This window comes from Monomorium pharaonis, chromosome 8, assembly GCF_013373865.1.
Source record: "Monomorium pharaonis isolate MP-MQ-018 chromosome 8, ASM1337386v2, whole genome shotgun sequence".
NCBI classification, from domain to species: Eukaryota; Metazoa; Arthropoda; class Insecta; order Hymenoptera; family Formicidae; genus Monomorium; species Monomorium pharaonis.
Window position 1 is genome coordinate 23588563 of NC_050474.1, and position 21788 is coordinate 23610350.

General features: G+C 34.5%; 1 protein-coding gene across 3 annotated transcripts in view; it reads left to right on the plus strand.

Annotated features, from left to right (window-relative positions):
- The window catches only part of LOC105833356 (insulin-like receptor), a 49132-nt gene extending 27417 nt beyond the window's left edge, over positions 1–21715 (plus strand). For all 3 annotated transcript variants that reach the window (XM_036290712.1, XM_036290710.1, XM_036290711.1), the window contains 10 exons: positions 5764–5938; positions 6082–6328; positions 8119–8224; positions 8903–10309; positions 10484–10770; positions 11056–11445; positions 11576–12111; positions 12195–12687; positions 12765–13009; positions 13120–21715. In XM_036290712.1, coding sequence (XP_036146605.1) covers positions 5764–5938; positions 6082–6328; positions 8119–8224; positions 8903–10309; positions 10484–10770; positions 11056–11445; positions 11576–12111; positions 12195–12687; positions 12765–13009; positions 13120–13774 — 4541 coding nt within the window. In that variant the 3' untranslated portion in view covers positions 13775–21715. The remainder of the gene's footprint in view (positions 1–5763; positions 5939–6081; positions 6329–8118; positions 8225–8902; positions 10310–10483; positions 10771–11055; positions 11446–11575; positions 12112–12194; positions 12688–12764; positions 13010–13119) is intronic.
- Positions 21716–21788: the final 73 nt, after the last annotated feature.

Below are 21788 nucleotides of genomic sequence, written 5' to 3' on the forward strand. Positions count from 1 at the left end.
GCTTTTGATGAAACTTAACGAGCCACAAGCACGAGAAAATGATGAGCCGTTACGTAGCTTATTTGCCTATTTATAAGGCTACGCCATCCGACATATTTTTATTCGCATTATTTTCGCCCACTAACTGCTTATTTAATTCATAATTTATAAACGTTATGAGATAATTTTATTTTTAAAAAAGTTTTTATCCAATTAATTTTATTACTACAGTACAATCCGTCATATAATACATTTTATCGTAAAAAAAGAGGCAGTTTGTCGGTCTTCTTCCTTTTTGAGTGAATATGGTACCACAATTGAAACCTTGGCCGATTTATCGATCGTGCAACAACGTATCTATCTATCTATATATAGATAGATATCTATCTACACACACACACTACACACACACATATTAGTAGTAGTCTAAGAGTGACATCGTTTCATCTTCCGCATGAACCGATGCTTTTATCTTTTATCGTTATGTCGTTCGAATAATAACGAAATTTTCTAAAGCAATTTTTAACTCGCATACATCATGAATTTTCAGGACGTCTACGCCTAGGCGAATAACCGGTTTGACTTCGGATATAATACAACAATCGAATTTCACATCTCGATCTCATGTTGATATTTATAATATCCTTGTCGCATGAAATGTATGAAATATGCTCAAATATATTTTTGCGTGATTCTTTGTTGGAACGCTGCTGCGTTGCTCATTTCTTCGGCCGTATCGAGCCAGCCATAACTACGCGGTCGCTTGCCTTTCATGCCGCGCGTCATCTCCGCAGCCGGTTTAGTCGAGAACTTTTGCAGCAAAGTGTCGATCGCTCGGAACAATCTTGCGCGAGGAGAAATCTGTGAAATAACTGACGAAAAATTTTTGTTATCCTTTCGTCTAGGTAATTTTATTCACCTATTGTTTTATTATATTCTGTTCATTTATTTGTTGATTGCAAATGCGAATATATTCGCAATTTAATTCGTTAATTTAATCTTGATTTTATTTACCGACAAGAGCAATTTTATAGCAATATATAAAAAGAGACATAAAAAGAGATGTGTCGGTGTATAGCACTATTAATGCAAAAATATGCGAGAGGGAAAAAAGAGAAAAAACGATAGTAAAAAAAGTGACGTTAAAGATATAATTATAGTTTTGCAATAAGACAGCAACAATAATTACAATGAATGTTAAGTTATCTAATCGTTGAAGATAAGATAGACGCCAGAGAATTTATCTACTTAAAATTCCGATTAGAGCTACAATGTTCTATTAATTCTTCAAGAAAAACGGTTCTGTGACGAGAAAATGACTCAAGTAAACAGCATCCTCCGATTGTGTTAAATTTTATATGTATACCGTTATCAGTGACGCAGATATTTAATTTTTTGTGACGAGTACCCTCGTCGAGCTTGCTTGGCTCGGATTGGTTCCAGATGTAGTGATGTAGCAATGCAACATTCACATTCCACACGATCTCACGTTGATGTTTATAATCTCTTCGGCTCGTCGCGTCGCTTTGGGATAATCCTTATTCCGAATTTACTACTGTTAATCCACGTGTGATTTTCCAGTTCGGTATAACGTGCGGGAATTATCGATTAAAGGCAAAAACTCGACCGTGCCTAACAGGGCGCGCCAACTTTGTTGCGCCGTTTGCAAATTAAAGCTGTGCAATTTACTTAATTACGGATGAGAGGAATCGAGAGAAGAGGCCTGCGACTGTAGTCATGCCCCGAAATTGCCCTTCTCTCCCGGGATTACAGAGAGAGAGAGAGAGAGAGAGAGAGAGCACCATTTCGTCAAGTGTTTGCTGACGTTCCTCGCAGTATCTCGCGTCAAGGTAACGTACTTGTACTTGGCCGCGAGGTATCACGCTTCCTCGCGACACGTCGGGATTGGAGAGAGCCTCGTTATGTCTGGGTCGCACAGCCGGCCTTTATCGAGAATACAAAGTAGCAATCAGTCGAGACGGAATTGCCGGCGCGTCGCGCCTATATCGAGTCGAGTATGGACCGGGCCCTGGCCGGAGGAGCCGGGCCAGGCAGGCCAGGCAGCCGGGCTGAGGAATGCCACGGGGTAGCATCATACAAATGTGATAGTGCACACACAGATTCCCCTCCCCCGAACACATCGGTACACATTCGGTCTATGTATAGGACGTCCAAGTGCTTCGGCCTTTGGGTGAATGGCTAAGCAACCTTGAGCAGAGTGTTTGGAATGCGCCGGCCGTTGCAACTTCTTAAGTAGGCTACCCAGAAGCGATGAATCTCGAACTGTCCCTTTGTATAACGCGTTGGTTGCGTACCGGATGCAACTTGGTGGCGGCACGCGTGTTGCCACCTTGCAATTTCGTCGCGCTTCTCTCTCTCTCTCTCTCTCTCTCTCTCTCTCTCTCTCTCTCTCTCTCTCTCTCTCTCTCTCTCTCTCGTTTCCCCGCGCTTATCCAACTTTATAATTCCTACCGCTGCGAAATACGATCGACGGCGTTTCACGGAAAGAGCGCGTTTCGCTGATTCTTGACTTTGTTAAAAAGCGAAACATGGGTGTTAAGTGAAAAATGTACAATCGGGTGCGTTAATCATGTCCGGCGCGCTTGCGCTCCAAGATCACATTTCTATATAATATTTTCGAGGCGTGCCTTTTCGCTTACATAATTAATCGTTTGGTTCAATGCTCGCTTCATGTTCGCGAGGGACGAGAGAAGTCGATGAATTTTCACGCGTCATGGAAATATCCCCGTGTACGCGAGCACATACCGAACACCTTAGCGCATCCGATTGCACGTCAACGTCGTCCATACTTTGTTTCTCCATATCTACATTTGCACATTTGTGTTACGTTAACCGCTACTATTTGCAAAAGAGTATACGTCAACCTGAGATAATTATTTATAATTGGTAACTACTTGTACGGTGACAAAACGGCTAAAATTAGAAGACAAGATATAATGCACGTATTAAAGATAATAATCAAAATTTAAACATACGCAATGTCGTGCTTAACTATCTTTTTATTATTTTCTTGAGATAATTTAACAGTTTTTCTTATGATATTTTACAAGTTTCTCAAACAAACAGAGAGTTTTCTCTTGCTTTTTATCTCATTGTCGGATTGGTTGTTTTTAATACAACCATCAGATCGGAGGACGTATACGATCTATGTATACAGTTCCGCTTTGATGCTTACGCGTTATACGCACGCAGATAGTACGTTAGCCGTTGTTGTACGCATGCACCGCGTCGTGCAATTCATTATGAATGAAACCTTGGCGTATCCTACGGCATCAGCTCTGCTTCGCCTCGTCTCGCTTCGTCTCGCTTCGTCACCATCAACACCGCTGGCTTCAGCAGCTTTGACATCGGCATGGGGAGACGTTACGTCTTCTCGTATGATGTTACACGACGAAGTAATTATGCGACCTGCCTAATTCATTAATTAATTGTCTTTCCAAATTGTCAAACGCTGACGTTGAAAATTTACGAAAATAATAAGTTGTCTGATTACCAAAGGCTTTTTTGTTTTATATAAAACTATATGTATACATATATATTGTAAAAAAAACTAGAAGTACAAAAATGTGAAGTTATATCTTTTCTTTATACATATGTTTTATATATTATGTGATTAAAAGTACGTTATAGATGCTATATCTTTAAGTAGATTCAATTCTTTCTGATGTTAGTAAAAAAAAGTATATAAAAAGAATAACAATTTAAGTATTCAAAAATATGTATAATATCAATATTAGAAAGATTATTTTAGAATTGTTTTTGTGACCGATTTTTGGACACCGAAATAAAACTTGCAAAAAAACTGTAAAATGTTAAAATTTTTAAATCAAAGGTATACCATCTTCTCCTGATTCTAAATTCCCTAATGTCTCAACTTCAAAAATTGATTTATGTTATTTTTAATGATGTTTTTCAATTTAAATAATCTTGTAGAAAATTTCGATATTTGTTTAATATTGCAATTAAAAATGCAAGATACATAAATGCGCGATTAAAATTATTGATAAAATAGTAGATAAGATGAATAAGTGGTTCCTCGCTGCTTTCTTAATTGACAGTGCTCAGCGACGACGAGTGACAGAAAACAAATGTCTGATGAAAACATTTGCCAGTGCACCTGTCGACAACAGTTTTTACTGAATTTGAATTGAACATGTGCGTTGATCATGCATTTTGGCAACGTGCATTGCCAAAAAACATACTGGCAGCATAGGCAAGACGTAGCTTTTGACGACGTTATACGACATTCGTCTAGAGGTTCCCAACTAGAAGTCCGCGAAAACTAAATTAAGGTCCGCAAAATAAAGTCACATTGATTTTCAATTAAAAGTCCTCTATTATAAAAATATATTCAAATATTATTCTAAGTTTAATGTTAACTAAAAGTTATGATTAAAATTTATTTTCAAATTTTCGGAATGTTTATTTTGAACCTTGGAATTCCTGCACCGAACAAAAAAGTCCTAGTGGTCCCTGGTCAAAGAAAAGTTTGGAACCACTAGTCTAGACAATTCACAGCTAATACGTGAAGGACAGTGACGCGACGTCAGTTATTCTCGAGTACAAAATAATTTATGTATTTGGCTCCACTTATCTTTAGTGTCAAATTATTTCTGATAAGGCTATGATCCTTCACCATTTCTCGAATAATGTATAATTCTTCTGGACAAACCGTTGACTTCACATGAGAAAAATACCCTCGTGTTTTTTTTTCCTCTTTAAATCGTGTATTTATTAGGCGGTTGTTTGTTGAAAAAACGTTATTTATCACGAGATTATTCCACAAAGGAAAGCTTAAAGAACTCGCACGTCGTATGTACACGGCTTAACCATCTCGATAAAGCGATCCTGACAGCGATACAGCTCACGCGAATAATCGTGGAGAAACGCGTCTCCTTCTGTTTATTTCGATGGCAGCTGGTGGCGCGGTGAGTATTTTTAGCGTTGAAATCGAGCACGTCGACTCGACAACGTTCCGTTAGCCCGCCGTTCCGATACAACGATTAGCGAAACCGCGAGGAAGCGAGCCGCGGTTTAATGCACCGGTTTGATTGCGCGAGCCTGGTGCATGTTGACGTAGCCGCGTGCCGGACATGATTCGGTACTGAGAACGCGCTTGTAATCGCTTGTAAAAATTACACATTTTTTACATTTGATTTTTACTCGATTAACAACTTCTAGTTGACAGAAAAAATAGCTTTTCTGAAGTATTTAAAACATTTTTTTTTAACCGCATATTGAAAGTAATTTTATTAGATAATTCAAATAATTATGTTGAATTCAAACTGGTTGCTAGAATGTTAAAACTTCTATATGCAGTGCCTATATAATATATATATTTGTTTAATTCTCGTCAGAACACAAAATTATCTACGATGTGACTAATAAAGATGAGAACTGATTTGACACTACATAATGCAGATTTAAAAAAAAGATTTATTTGAACTTTTTTGAAGGAAACTCTTTAAATTGCTACAAATTTGTAAAGCCACAATTTTATGAAATTTCAATAACAAAAAAACATTTTAAATAAGAATAAATGTTAAATTATCTAAAAAATTTTTAAAATTCGAGGCTTTCGCTATAAATGATCCAATAGACACAATTTCTTAATTTTACGGTTTTAAAGTTTCAGTGCCACAACGATATTATGGTAATCAAACCTACGTGAATGTGTAGAGCAATTATTCACTCAAATTGTATAGTTAACATAATACGAATCTCTGTATTAATTCCATCATGGTATGAATTTTTCTGTTGCAGTGTGCCAAAGTATAGACATAAGAAATAACGTGAGTGAGTTCTCAAAACTAAAGGGATGCCGAATAGTCGAAGGTTTCGTACAAATTAGCTTGATCGATCGAGCGGAGCCATCAGACTACGCCAATTTCAGCTTCCCCGAACTGGTCGAGATCACCGATTTCCTTCTTTTATACAGGTACAACTATTTGCAAATCATTGAATACCGCATCATTTAATGTCAAATCTATATCAAGCATAGCTTTAAAGGGACCATTTTTTCCGCTAGCGGTCTATCTACATACGTTTTAGCCTCGCATTTGTTTCCTTGGGTATTTCCAGGGTAAACGGACTGAAAACTCTCGCTAATCTGTTTCCGAATCTGGCGGTCATTCGTGGTAATTCTCTTATTATGAATTACGCTCTTATGGCATTCGAGATGATGCATCTTCAAGAAATTGGTCTCCATTCTCTGACCAACATTCTACGCGGATCTGTACATTTTGAGAAGAACCCAATGCTCTGCTTCGTCGACACCATCGATTGGGACATCATTGCCAAAGCTGGCAACGGAGAGCATTTTATAAAAGTAAGTATCTTCGGTATAGTTTTTCGGTGCATAAATTTTTTATCTTGGTGCAACATTTAAATAGAGACAGGTTATCGTTAGAATAATTCAATAGCTTAAACTAAGTGAGTTTATTGAATACTGCTGACAGTTCTATCTTTACTCTGCGTCATTTGGCGACTGATTCGCAGTTGGCGACATCCAACAGGCATCAAAATGATATAGAATCACTATGCCAATGAACAAATAAAAATGACTTGATATCGTTACATTCTTTAATAAAAAATAATACGTTATTTAAATCTATATGAAAATTAGATCTAGAAAAAATATTGATTAATTGACAATTTATTACATTGAAGTCTTATTGTTTTAATATTTTTCTTAAACAGTCATTTATATGTGATTGGTAATCTTTGATAGTAACTTATCGATAATCGTCTCGGTTTTTTCAAAAATTGCATGAACTTTTAGTCATATTATTTGAATCAAACAGGAATAATGCACGTGTCATGCTTCGCAGTATCTTTTTTCTCAATGAATTGTTAATAGACAAGAAATCTAAGATGGCAGTGGTTGAAAAAATGACTTGATTCATTTTTACAATAAACGCACATTGTGCAAGTGCCGTAATGCATCATGGAAACTCTTGTAGCGTTAAAGCCATGAGAAATGACGGCAAAGTAGTGGTGATGTGACGTTTTGTCATAACACAATATACAATACTACCTTTTGAAACGATCACATCACTTTTACATCCTATGAATAAACCCATACAATGACTGCGTATCTACGAATAATATACGAATATAACATGATAAATGTTTATGATGATAGAATTATTTGTGCGTAAATTTCTCTCTTTACTCGTTTGATCAATCGACTTTCACTTTTTGCTTTATGCCCATAGAAATAGTATCGAGTATCTTGTGAAAAGCGTATCATTGCGAAAAACGGTTACGGTATTGATCATCGAATACTAGCCTTTCGCAATGTGTTTTTCGACCTTCGTGTCTACTTCGACGTAGTACAGTCTTGTTTCATGATTCTCTCTCTTACTTTCTTACACATAGTTCTCGCATGGTAGCGAAAGAATTTCCTATGTTCTGTTAAAGAAATCTAACTCGTTCATTTTTCTTTCTCAAAGTATAAGCAGATTACATTTTGTTGATTTGCATGACATTTGAAAATATATACGTAAAAAAGAAGATGCGTACACATGGGAAAGAAGAACGGTTTTGCTTAAATACCTAAACATTAATTAGATACAGGTCTCAAAATAAGTTTGTTTGAACCTTCAAAACAATTAATATAGGACGCTCAAGCTAGTTGCTAGAATGTTAAAACTTTTTGCAGTATTATTATCAGGTTTATAGCAATAATCGCGAACTACATAATTATTTCAAAAACCCAACAAAATTATTTTCAGATTTCTATATAACTAAATTTTTAGATATTTAAACCAAATTGTTCTTTCTGTGTAAGAATAGAATAAGATTAATTAAACGAAAAATAATGCAATAAAGTGACAGAATGTTAGATTCCGACAGTATATTTTTATGCGAAAGATATAGAGTTAAAAAGGGCTGTATTTTTATTACTTCATTATGCTGAAATACTTCTCTGAAAAGATATAATTCATAACATTTTAATTTTTGTTATCAAGACTGAAACTCTCTACGATAACAAAATATTGAGAGATTGCCGGAAATAAATGTTAAGACAAAATTTTGAGACAATATGCAAGAAAAATTATATGAAAACGCATTAATATATAAAACTGTTATAATGTATTCGCATTTTGTTTGTAGGATAACAAGCCATTGAACGGTTGTCCGCTGTGCGAGAAAAAGTGTCCAATAAGACAGACAAAACCCGATCAGACTTTGTGCTGGAATTTACAACACTGCCAACAAAGTAAGTTATTATAGCGATTGATTATATTCGCGATTAAATTACATCAAATCTTTCGATTAAATATTGAAATGGAATTCTCTATAAAAATTGCGGGTAACATTGATGCTAAACTTTTTGGAGGGATTTTGGTTTAAATTTATACTTATAGAACTTTATTCAACTTTTTGTTTCTCAGATCGTTGAATTTTCAACTTATTTAAATATATGATTAGAATATCTTTACACAGAAAAAACAATACACATTAGAATCCAATTAAAACTAATATATTTTATTAAAGGAGATTGGAAAGTCAAACTGTTTCAGAATTGTATCTGTCCTTGATAATTTTTTGTAACGACCTGAATAAATAAAAAAGGAAAATTTTGAGGGATATTTATATAATATATAATAAAAATTATATTTTTTTATTAACAAATACTTATATAAATTCCGATAAACATAACGGCTGAAATATACTCCGTTTCTTTCATTTTATAATGATATATCGATTCTCGGTCCGATTATGGCAATTTTGAAAATAAAAATATATTTTCGAAACTAGAAAGTATTTTTTTCTGTGTAAACACAAAAGCACAATGATTGTATCTACTGATAATGATAACTCACAAGTTATTATTTATTTAATTTACGAAAGTAAGCTTGGTATTTTATTTTAACGTAACAATTTTATCTTATAGTATGTGATCGCAAGTGCGAGGATAGAGCTTGCGACTCTATGGGAAAATGCTGCCATCCATTCTGTCTGAGCGGATGTACGGGACCGACGGCCAACGATTGCGTCGTTTGCAGACACGTGGTGATAAATGGCAAAGAGTGTAAAGATCATTGTCCGAAAGGCAAGTACAAGTTCATGAATCGTCGTTGCATCGATGAGTCGGAATGCCGTCAGATGCCGAAATCAATGTACAAGAATGATGAGATGATAAAGCCGCATCCATACAAGCCGTTTAACGACAGTTGCGTGATCGAGTGTCCTGCGGGTTATATGGAGAGTGAAGATTATAACAATCATGTGTCCTGCCAAAAGTGTGAAGGTCGACAATGCTTGAAAGAATGTCCTGGTGCGAAGGTGATGAGCATTGAATCGGCGCAGAAATTGCGCGGATGTACGCATCTCACAGGTAGCCTCGATATAGAGATACGCGGTGGCAAAAATATTGTAAAGGAACTCGAGGACAATTTAGGCATGATCGAGGAGATAGACGGCTCTTTAAAAATTGTTCGCAGCTTTCCGCTGATATCCCTCAACTTTTTAAAAAATCTGCGCGTGATACGCGGTAATGATTCCGAGAACAAGTACAGTATCTCCGTCCTCGATAATCAGAATCTTCAAGAGCTTTGGGATTGGAACAAGCACCCGAACATGACTATTTTGGCCAAAGAAGGCCGTCCTAAGGTCTTCTTTCATTTCAATCCGAAATTGTGTCTGCATGAGATTGAAAAGTTACGAGTGAATGCCAAATTGGAAGAGTTCTCCGATCACGAGGTGGCATCTAACAGCAACGGAGACAAAATCGCATGTAACGTTACTGAGTTAGAGACTGAAGTCACCTGGAGAACACCCGTAGGAGCTATTATCAAGTGGACGGCCTTTAAGCACCACGATATTCGGTCTCTTTTGGGTTACGTTGTTTATTTTATCGAAGCGCCTAATCAGAACGTAACGATGTACGACGGCCGCGATGCTTGTGGCGGTGATGGTTGGCGGGTGGAGGATGTTTCCGCTGACAGTACCACGCTACTTGCCAATCAGACACACAATGGCACTCAAACAGATTTACAAGAGCACCTACACATACTGACTCAGCTGAAGCCGTATACTCAATATGCTTACTACGTTAAGACTTACACCATAGCCACGGAAAGGTCAGGCGCACAGAGTAAAATCACGTACTTTACAACAAAGCCGGATGCACCTAGTTCACCCAGAGCTTTATCGACTTGGAGTAATTCTAGCAATGAGTTGGTTATTTCATGGTTTCCACCGCTTAAAAAAAATGGAAATCTAACGCATTATCGAATTGTCGGTCGTTGGGAGCCCGATGACCAGAATTTTATCGACCAAAGGAATTACTGCGACGAACGTAATTTAAATCATTTAATTTTTTCAATAGTATATAATATAATGCAATAAAACTTTTTTAATAAAAGTGTTGATCACAAGTTATTACAATTATTATGCGCTTATTTTGTATATATATAGCTGTATAATAATGAAAAATACAGTTAATTTATTATTAATAGATTATTAATTTCAGCTATGCCGTTGCTTGAGACAAAATCACCAGAGGATGTTATAGCGGAGCAAGAAAAAAAGCATTTTGATTTAGAGAAAGAATTCGCAAAAACCGATTCATGCGTTTGTTCAGATCGTGAAGTAACGGATCAGTCGATGCTTGAGAAAGAAGTTTCCAGTTCGATCGCCTTCGAGAACGCGTTACACAATCAGGTTTATGTAAAACGAGCGCAGTCGCGTAGAAGACGCCACATTGGTGAAATGTTAAACGCAACTACCGAACTACCCAGAGATTCTACGTACAATCAGGTAAAATTTCAGATTATTCTTTATGTCAATAACGATTTATAAGCAAATAAATATAAAAATGAAGAAATTGTGTACCGAACTTTATTTACTTATTTATTTACAAATGACATTTTGAAAATGATGATTTTATCACGAATAAATCGATTAATTCAGCTTCGTAAAAGTAACGATAAAAATATCAATACGAAATGAGTTAATAATAGTTTGATTTAATTACTGCATTTAATTACAGTATTTTACATTGTCATTTAAAATTGAATACGAGTCTCGATATTTTATGTTTAGAATTGGGAAAGCATTAACGATAAAGTGGAGAATGGTACAGTCTTAGTATTCGAGCGAATAATACCCAGCACAAATCTTACTTTTGTCATGAGAAATCTCCGGCATTTTACTGCGTACAATATTGAGGTTCAAGCTTGCCGAGAGCTAGACGCGAGTGAATTGAACGACACAAAAGTTATTCCAAAGAATTGCTCGATGAAGAGTATGAAAACATATCGTACGTTATCCATGACGAACGCAGATAATATTCCACCGAACTCCTTTACATTGATTAAATCTGGTGAGAATAATAGTCTCGCTACAGTTACGTTGTTTTGGGATGAACCTGTTCAACCTAACGGCCTAGTAGTCACGTATCAGATTGAGTATAAAAGAATTGATATAGAAAATGTAAGTAATTATGCTTTTTATTAATTATTAGTTACAGTTTTTATTTATTATGCAAGAATACTGTAAACGAACATGTTTTTGATAATTTTTGTTATCGTTTGTAAAATAATCTTTTTTTTATATTGCACAGATAAAAGCAACAGTGGTATGTATCACAAGACGCGATTTTGTTAAAAATGGCAACTCTTACACCTTGAAGGAACTTTCTGCTGGAAATTATTCTATAAAAGTACGAGCTACAAGTTTAGCTGGAAATGGCGAATATACCGAAGTAAAATATTTTTTCATAGAGGAATATGGCACACTTGGTACATTCTGGATTATCTTCTGCTCGATAATTGGCGTTTTTATAACGTCCGTTTCTTTATTAACGTTCTACATAATTAAAAAAAGATCAATGCGAAATGTGCCCAGTATGAGACTTATCGCAACAGTGAATCCGGAATATGTGAGCACAAGTTACGTGCCGGATGAATGGGAAGTGCCGAGAAAGAAAATTCAATTATTACGAGAATTAGGGAATGGTTCTTTCGGCATGGTATACGAAGGATTGGCTAAGGATGTTGTAAAAGGCAAACCGGAAGTACGGTGCGCCGTAAAAACTGTAAATGAAAACGCAACCGACCGTGAACGGATAGAATTCCTTAATGAGGCATCCGTCATGAAGTAAGAAGAATTAATTGCTTCCTTCCTAGCGATATTGTATCTCTCTATTTTAAGTTTTGACTTATAATTTTTGTGTTTTGAAGGGCGTTTAACACTCATCACGTCGTCAGACTGTTGGGCGTAGTGTCGCAAGGTCAACCTACATTGGTTGTTATGGAATTGATGGTGAACGGTGATTTAAAAACGTATTTGAGAAGTCACCGACCGGATGTGTGTGAGAATTCCAAACAACCTCCAACGTTGAGAGATATTCTACAAATGGCAGTCGAAATTGCAGACGGAATGTCGTACCTCTCCGCGAAGAAATTTGTGCACAGAGACTTGGCCGCTCGTAATTGTATGGTAGCTGAGGATCTCACTGTGAAGATTGGTGACTTTGGCATGACGAGAGACATATACGAAACTGATTACTATCGAAAAGGATCCAAGGGATTGCTACCAGTCAGATGGATGGCACCAGAAAGTTTGAAGGATGGCGTATTTACTAGTTTTTCTGATGTTTGGAGCTACGGAGTTGTTCTGTGGGAAATGGTAACGCTCGCTTCGCAGCCGTATCAAGGTTTATCAAATGATCAGGTGAAGAAAAGTTCTGCGAAAAAATAATTTTTCATTGTGTTATACGTCTCTCTAAATTATTATTTTGTTTTTCTCAGGTATTACGTTATGTAATTGAAGGAGGAGTTATGGAACGACCGGAAAATTGTCCCGACTCACTGTATAATTTAATGAGGCGTACCTGGAATCACAGAGCCACGAGAAGACCTACTTTTATAGACATTGAGACTCTGTTATTGCAAGAAGTTAGTATAGAAGGCTTCGAGAATGTTAGTTTTTATCACAGTCCTGAAGGTATTGAAGCTCGAAATCAAAATAATTCACATTCGCCACAAAATGACCAGTAAGTATATAATCTTATATCAATTAATATAACAATTAACACATTTGGATAATTAAATTTATACAATTTAATTGTTTGGTTCTTACAATTTGATTATTTAATTTAAACAGAGATCTAGAAATGGTTGCTCTACAAGATTTGCGGGAAGAAGAAATGGAAGGAGAAGAAGATTCGCCGTTGCGTCAAGATTTTGGGGATTTTGCAAGTTTTGAGCCTCGCAGTATTAAAAATAACTTAAGTCCGCAGTACGGAGTTGATTCATATGGCGAAACCTCAAAAGTTACTTCCAATTTCCATGACATGAACTCAACAAAAGTACCCAAAGCTGGATTTGATGAATTTGGCGGTATCTCCGGGGATTCGCTCGTATCTAGTAAGGACACGTTAAATTCGCCTTTCGTAGGTAGCCTTAAATCAGTCAGCTCGCCTTTTATATATAAGAAGAGTACTTCCCGCGGTAACGTGAGTCAAGGTTCTCTAGGGAAGTCGGCAAGTCCTCAGAGTTCAGTTAAGCGAAATTTTCTCGATAGCCCAAATCCGTCTAAGCTTCGGGAGGATCCCGATTATGAAAATAGGAGTCCTGAAATTATATCGGGCATCGAAAAGAAGGACATAATTTCATTACACGTAGAATTTCCATCGGTGGATGTCATGGACATCCAGATTAATGGTGATAAAACGGAAAACAACAAGAAGCACACGGGCGATTACATAAACAAATCGGAAACGTTGAATAATGGTTATATTGGTAGTACGACTACGTAGCTTCGCTGTACGAAATTTTATCATTTGGAATGAATCGGATATGAGTATTCCAACAAAAAAAAGGCAGTGTCTGTGCCAAATTTTTCCAAGCGTACTGGATTGTCGTTTTGAAAGGATTACATTGAGAAATGTTTTCTGTATATGAAAGGGATGTTAGTGTGTTCTAGTTAACATACAAGTTATACTCATAAGTCTATATTTTAAACGTCTAGACGTAACTAAGAATAAACAGGTCCTAACACAAACAAGTGGAGTTTCCTTATACGGGTGTTACCATGTCTTAATTCCGTCTCTCTAAATGTAATTAATATCGCTATACGCGTGTACAGCTAATTATATATTTGTTGCGCTGCAATGCATATTGGAAAGGAGCAGCGAATATACTTATATCAGATACTGTCTTTTTGAAGTTGTCACTGTAGTATATGTTAATACAGAGAGTTTACTTTATGCTAAAACCGCTATTATCATGGAGTTATTATTAGACGGTTGCAATTCAAGTTGAATATCTTTCCTTGAAATTCGGCCATATGAGAAATGTGTAGCCGTCCCATCGGCAGTGCACATTATCCGCTGTCAAGCATGTAGTAACTTCTCTCTCCATTAACAATCTAGCATATAAGCGTGGATAAAAAAATTGAGCAAGTTTATTATTTATATCCATAGATTTTTTGTTTTATTTTCGGTTGCAAAATGCGCTAATTTTGCGCAATTTCTGCTATAATTAGTTGTATAGTATTGGTTTATTTTTTTTCCCAAATTTATAATAAATATGATAAAAAACCAAAGTGGCAATTAGGTCGACTACCGCGTTGGTACGACATTTTGTTCACACTGAAAAGATCACATTTTATAAATTTTGTGAATTACGCCTAGTCGCCACTTTGTATTATTTTAAGCTTTGAACTCGTATAGTGATGTATAGATATGTTGGAAAGTATGTGTAGAGAGGTGATTCAGAATACATGTGTGTGTGTGTGTGCGTGCGTGCGTGCGTGCGTGCGTGCGTGCGTGCGTGCGTGCGTGCACATACATATGCGTGCACACACACACACACACACACACACACACACACACACACACACACACACACACGACATAGTAAATATATCGCGTTTCTCTAATTTATAAATCTATATTATATTTATGTTTTCTACATTGTTTTAATATTTTTGACGTTAAAGTATCAGTTAATTAAAAAATTCTGAATCCATCAATTGTTCGATACAGGCTGCGTTCCGGTATTACTGCCAGTACTAAAAAATCTATAGTTTCTATTACGTATACTATAGATTTTCAGTACTGACAGTAATATCGAAACACAGCCATAGTAGGAGAATTAGAGAGTAAGGGCCCTCTTTCAAATTTGAAAGGTTTCAGTAACGATCACATAATTGATAAGCTTCCGCGATATAGTTTGTAAGAAGTTCATATAGTCTGTTTTAATTTTTTTATTGTAATTATGGTAAAATCTTAAACGAAAACGATTAGCGTCTAATCTTCAAATTCGATATTAATATATTTTAATTGTTCAAAATATGGTCATGTTTAAATGTAATAGAATTAGTATTAATTCGAACAGCGTTTTATTCTCGTTTCTCATTTTGTATGTGTAGACAATCTCGCGAATACAGAGATCTCCCTCAAAAAACAATAAGACAAAGTTATATGTATATTTAAAAAGTTTGAAGGGTTGAATAATCTAACGATTACAGTAATAAGCAAAAGAAATTAGACGTTCGTCCCAATGTGAACTTTACTGAACCTGACGCGTTAAATATTTATGAAACGAGCAATAATTTTGTCACAAATTTCTTTTGTTGCTATTGTGCTTCTGAACTTTTCTCGACATACCTTGTACATATGACATAAGCTATATGATGTGTACGTCACTGTACTATTTCGTGGAGCTGGCACATGAAATCGCTCTTTGTCTCCTACAATATGCCTCTCTGATATTCTCTAGGTGGAAAATATACAATATATTTCTCACCGCAAATGAGTATCACTTTTTGACTGAAAGTTAACATATTCCGCAAAGATTTACCGTGCAATTTACAGTCATGAGTTCATAGTCTCCATATCGTGCAATAGGATCATCCACACTATTTATACACCGTAAACAGATACTACAGTTTCGCAGCACCAAAATACCGTTTTTAATCCGTTACGTAATCCTTTCTGCGTTGCTCCACGAAATAAACTGCGAAATTCAAAGGCATTTATTATGCTTTTGAGTAGAGATGAGAGAACGTAGACTGTCTTAGAGCCCAGTGAAAAACAAGATTGACAATGGACGGGAAGAGATTCAAAATCTGTGTAATCGTTACAGTTACGTCAGATAAATAATATTGGATGAATCCTAAACGGAATGAGCTAGAGAGAGAGAGAGAGTTATTATACGAGCAACGCAATATAATGCAGTTGAGTCTAGACATAACGAGCCTCTAACACAAGACTGATTAGCTAATCCCACTGTACATCCGTAATCTCTCAGTAAGTTAAAGATACAAGACAAAATGGTAGAAGTTCCAGACTGTTCCATATCCGCAAACGCTCTCCTCCTGATTTATTTCGTTTGTTTTTACACCGTGCATCTTCGTTTGATGGTATATTATCACTATGAGATTTATTAGTACGATCCATGAGTGTTTCGTTCCTACAACATCGTGCTACTTTGACTCAATACTTATCAGAACAAAAAATAAATTAAATAAAACAATATATAGGGTCTCTGAAATTATTGTGTGTATATATAAAACTTTTTACAACAGTAGTTTTTGTTAAATTTGCGTATGATAATATTAATGTGTTGTCATTCAACGTTATTTAATATTTCTAATTGGAATTGTTTAATTTTCAATCTCAAATATTTTCTACCTATTCTATTAAATGATTATACAAAGATCAGATTTTTGCTAAAATAAAATAAGATTTTTTTCTTGTTATTTACACACACACACACACACACCACACACCAATCTAATAATATATACAAATAAAATTATTTTAAGGTGCAATTTGAAATAAAAGATTGTAATTATCTAACACATATATGCTATTTTACACACACGCACGCACGCATGCACGCACGTTAACAAATTTTATCTTTATTATTTATTGTTTTTAAATATATATATATATATATATAATTTTTGTAGAAAATTAAAAAAATTTTTTTTTTTAACTGACTGAAAATTAATCTCGAATTTATTAAAGAATTATTTAAAAAGTTTTCATTTCAGAATACCCTATATATCAACGAGCAAAGTATCAATGATGTAATAACTAAATCTAATGTTATTTCTAACATATAAGTGCATTGAATATAAAAAGATTGCAACATCACAGTTTGTACAGACAAAAAATGACGCAAGAAAAATATATAAGGAAGAAAAAATGTAATTTTAGTTAAAAATATGTAAAAAGCATAAATCCTGATGCCACTGTTTTTAATTTTTAGTAATATACTATTCAACTTCTTTTCTTCTCTCTTGACGATTCTAGACTAATAATCACGCGGCCAACCACTTTTTTTTTAATATGGAAATTTTATTCACTTTCAACGTGCCAAGCTAAACGATTAGGCATTTATTTATTAAAGTACTGTTACCTCTGATTGACAAAAAAATCAAATTATGTCGAGATAGCGTACTTACACTTTTGGATCATGACAAATGCTTTTTGTCCCTCGCAACTCTGATGATATTTCGTTTAATGTATATGTGTCTATAATCCGTTTTTCTTCTTTTCAATTTTTTTGTAAGCAAGAACTTAAATACACGCAAAACGTGCGTTTCGGAGCGAAAAGTAGTAAAATCCAAGTACGCATTAAACGAAATTTACGAAATTCAGCAAGAAAGAACACGACTAACGAATAGAATTATATGGCCGATGTATCGTAATGATAAACCTCGCTCGTATTGTGAAGAGTATCTAGTATAATAACAAACAAACGCAGTTAACGCTTAGACTATGTAAATGTACTATATACGAAGTAAGATTAACACGAAATGTTTCCTATATGGCCGTATAAGTCTCTGTATTATAAGAACAGCGTGCGATCACTAAACTTAGGCCTATAGTTTTAATAGCTCTGTAATATATTAGAGATAACTTGAAAAATTTTAAGATAGTTATGTAATTGTGTCTGAAAAGTGTGTAACTATAAAATGCGAATGGAAGTGTGTGTGTCTGTTAACGCGTATTGATCGCATATTGATCGACTTGACAAGTATGTGATCTGTATCTTTAAACATAAATCGCAAGAGCAGAGATTTCAAGGTGGTTGGCCGCGTGCCAACGGATCAATGTACATCTGTATCAGCGTTGAAAAGAATTAAGGATTGGGCATATAAAGGAGAAACGGCATTTACTTTATCATAAAAATTAAACGAGGCGAGATTAATTGTGTCGCGTGAATAATTAAGTCCTCCGCTGATCTTTAGACTGAAGCATAAACTCTATTCACACATCTTCGACGAGATCGAAAGACTCTCTACCTTTGACCCGATAATTTATTTGTATTTATTCTGTGTATTTATTCTAAATGAGTCAGATGAATTTAGAGCGCAAATGCAATTTTGAGACACTACCGATTAATTGATATTTAATGCACCTGTTGCACTTTAGCAAATATATATGAGCATTATAAGGCGACTCAATTCCTTTCGTAACCGATATCACACCTTTCATGTGTATGTATGTATGTATGTATGTATGTATGTATGTATGTATGTATGAACACGCGCGCGCGTGTGTATGTGTATTTCAGATTCGTTGCATCGATACCTCACATAGAGTTTGAGAGATTGATTTTATATTAGGGAATATTTTGAGCCACGTTTTGCAAGCCGATATTTCTGTTATACATAGTTTTTTTGTTACGGATAAATTTTTACGGTATATATTTAATAAAAGAATTTTGCTGTAAAATAAAGCCTCCGTTATAAATTTTCTTAGTATGATAATAACAGCTTAATTAAGATCCCGTGTGCTGTTTTTGTTCAGATTCTTCTTTACTTTTAAATACTATTTGCAGTTCTGTTCACAGTTCCTATCATTGTTATTACATACAAGTAGTAGACAAAGATCTCTGATACAACACTATATATAATAATTCATAGTGTTATAACAATATTCTAATATGTAATTTTAGATTATATATATCTACTACTATCATTCAGTCAATGTATCGCTTTTTATTTTGCGAAATAAGTTACTCTATTACATGCTGCTCAATATTAGATTGCTCAAATCCCGTGACAGTAAAATAAAAATACTGGAAAATAAAAAATATTACAATATTATGTAAAAGTTATAACAGTTTTTTTTTCAACTAAATTTATTAAACGTTTTGTCCCATTTTATTTACTTTTGCATATAATTAGTTTTCAACAGAGATCATGTGAGTTTTAGTTGAAGAAGACTAAAGAGATATGTTTAAAGTAATTCAAGACCATGTTAATCAGGATATCTCAAAGTTATTTAGGATAATCAGACTTTTTAGAATATGTTTTGATGTACTTTTTAGATTTTTTTTTAAAGAAAAATTAAAAAATCAGTTTTTTAATTAGAATTAGCGTTTCTTTTTTTTTAATTTTAGTGTCTTATTGTTCCTACTGTACGAACATAAACACTGTTTTTATTAGATCACGTTATAGCTGATATATGTTGTTAACTATATATTTTTGTGCGTACCATAGAACTATCATACGCGTTTATTTAAATAAATGTGTGTATGCTTTAATAGTTCAGTGTTCACGCAGTATTACGATAGTATATATCATAAAGATTTATTTTTAAGAATTATACACAGAACGTTTTGTTTATTTAAACAAGCAATCCGAGTCAGAATAGTTCCTAAAAAAGACGTTATTTTGGTGTGTAAAAATTTTCTAAATTTCTTAATTTTGATGGATTTTTTACTGCAATATTAATTTTTATTGGAAATAAATTTTTAATTTTCCAAAACGATATTGGAGTATATTGATAAGATTACTTGTTATATGCATACATCAAAAATATTGAAATGTATCACTTTATTACAGTCCTTGTATTTGCAATTTTTTTCGAACACTATTACTGACTGGAAATATTATTGCTACCTCAAATTTCTGAACACGATTCGTGGTCACACATTAATGCTCAAACTGTTAATTTGCAAATGCAATAGAAATAAAGTTGTCCGGTTGACTATTTACGATCGATTATGATACAGATGTGCAAAGATTATAAATTATGAAATTTTCTTTTATTTCCGCTTTTCTCGGCGATGTTTTGTGCGCCAATACAGCCTACAAATGCTTGTAAATAGCGGTTCGATTTTAGGCTAAAATACGCAAGTATGCGAACGAATTTTATGGCGAAAGTTGTATTATGTGGTTCTGGACTATAAAGTACGGATGAATGTTTGATAAATTATGGGAGTATGTTTATAGTATGTTAAATAAAATTTTAATGCACACATATTACTCGACAAAACGTATATGCTTTTCTTAAGAAAAAAAGCGCGAATGTAAAAAAAATGAAATACTCGTTGTTTCTCCATACAAATTTAGTGCCGAAGAATATTTTATCGTTAACATCGATCTCTACGGAGCTGATATACGCTTGAGTTTTTTGTTAATGATCATATTCATTAAACGAATTCATCCATCTCTCTGATGTGTTAATAAAAAATTCGTCCTCGTAAAAGGACGAAAAAAAGATACCGAATCAAAGATTAGCCTAATGTCTTCTAGTAATCATGCGTGATGCTGCGACTCTACAAATCGTTTACGATAAAGTGTTGCACAAGCCGATTTTGAAATACAAATTAATATATATCTATAATCAATATTATTTAATGTAAAGTAACTTAGATTGATTTTGTCAGACTTTTCAAAACGTGGATTTATATTGCTTTGAAAAATACGAGAAAAAAAATGTTATTAACTTGACCAAAATTTTCAATTCTGATTAAATTAAGCCAAGTTGAAGAACTAAGTTGAAAAATTTAGTCAAATTAAGAACTTTTTTATTTTCAGTATATACAAGGTACACACTTAAATACGATATAACGAGAGCAAACAATTTTCTTATAGATTCTTTTGGATAATGCATAAATATAAAGTTTCTTTTTGAGTTTTAAGCAAACGTCACTGCCATTAGGAAAACAAACCTATAAGGAAAAGAAAAGATACATTGTTACGAATGATTTTATTATATATAAGTCCGCGCGCATATGTCAGTGTTATACTATCTCGGAAGTGAATCCTTGTCTCGCGAGATATGCATTATCTCGAATCTTTCGTTATTCGCTTTTATATAATGCAATATATTGCGCGTAATTGCTTGTACAACATAGCATAGCAAATAATTGGGTGTTTTAGCGAGAGAAAGCACTAACGAATTAGCAGGGCATCCTTTCTAGATTAAGTGTTATTTTTATTTGCGCACACCAATTAGTGCGATGACTTATTTTTTCTGTAATTACACTTTTGAGTATCGCACGAATGTACGTACGGGAAATGTAAATGATAAGAAAACGTTCGTGCGAGAACGACGATAAACGCGAGAACCGAAATGCATTTCGGAGTCAGTAACAAAAGCCGATGGTTGCTAAACACAGCCATTGCTGCCAGTTAGTCGTAGATGTAACTTTAATTTGTAATATCGTCATTGTAAGAATATAAGACGCGCTGTGGATAAGGGCGACGATACCTTATCTGTTATCTGTATATCTCTCTTTAACTGTATCCATTTTCCCTCCCGTCGCGCATTCCCTCGAAGATATTGATGAGAACCGCGCAACGCTTGACAAATTTAGATATATCCGATTATCTTGCATTAAAAATGTACTATTATTAACTATATTATACGCGCTGTACGCAGAGGAAGAAACAAACTTTATTTACCAAATACCAGATTTTTTAATAAAAATCTTTTTGTGAAGTAAAATACTTGCTACGAGTATCACTACCTCGCCACGTATCGAAATACTTATATTATTATTATCATTTATATTTTTGTA